At 62.0% G+C, this 773-nt stretch overlaps 1 protein-coding gene across 1 annotated transcript; it reads right to left on the bottom strand.

Moving 5' to 3' along the window:
* Nucleotides 1-18: 18 nt before the first annotated feature.
* On the bottom strand, nt 19-765 carry LOC121940768 (proline-rich receptor-like protein kinase PERK14; the record flags this gene model as incomplete). Its single annotated transcript, XM_042483465.1, has 1 exon — nt 19-765. A coding segment is annotated over one exon (747 nt), but the record flags the coding sequence as incomplete, so codon positions are not given.
* Between the last annotated feature and the right edge of the window lie 8 nt (nt 766-773).

Raw genomic sequence — 773 nt, forward strand, 5'->3', positions numbered from 1 at the left:
TGATATTTTGGGACTCACCTGTGCAGCAGGAGGTTCAGACGTCTCCTCAGGCTGCAGGACAGCAGCAGGTTCGACGTCCACAGGAGGGCTGGTGTCCTGGACTGGAGGCCTCTTTGGGGTCAGGGTGAGGAAAGAGGATCCATCGGTCACATCTGAGTTGATGTGAGCAGGAGAGGGACTCTGTGATGGTCTGACCTCTGTGGAGGTCGTTGTTGTGTGGGGACGATCTGGGGACGGAGCGTCTGTCTCACGCGGCCCAGCAGGACACGATGGTGGAGGAGCGTCCTCGGAGCCGATCGATACCTGGTTTGCTGCGCTCGTCTGATCAGGGATCACAGCATCGTCTCCACAGACGTCCTGGACGTCTGAGTCAGAGTTTTCCTCCGGCTCCTGGTGAGAGTTCACCTCCCTCTGAGGAGGTGGGGTTGTAGAGGCAGGAGAAGGAGGAGGTGTTGATGGAGGAGGTGTCACTTCAACCTGAGCGGGCCGCGGAGGCTCGGGGACGGGCTCAGGAGGGGAGGTGGCCTTGGGAAGTCGAGCTGCTGAGCTCTGGGGGTCTTGCGGACTCACAGGGGTTTCCAGAGGGGGCGAGGCCGGAGCAGCTGGCTCTGACGGAGCCGACGCTCCAGCTGGAGGAGCAGCAGCAGCCGGACCGCTGGCTCCGCTCGCTGGGACGGACACATGACCGGCAGATGGTGCTGGATGGACGTGAGCCCTGACGACAGTGGTTGGAGGGGAGCTGGGGCTGGAATCTGGGGCAAAGCAAATTACAC

The sequence above is a fragment of the Plectropomus leopardus genome, unplaced genomic scaffold (assembly GCF_008729295.1).
Source record: "Plectropomus leopardus isolate mb unplaced genomic scaffold, YSFRI_Pleo_2.0 unplaced_scaffold93898, whole genome shotgun sequence".
Classification (NCBI taxonomy): Eukaryota; Metazoa; Chordata; class Actinopteri; order Perciformes; family Serranidae; genus Plectropomus; species Plectropomus leopardus.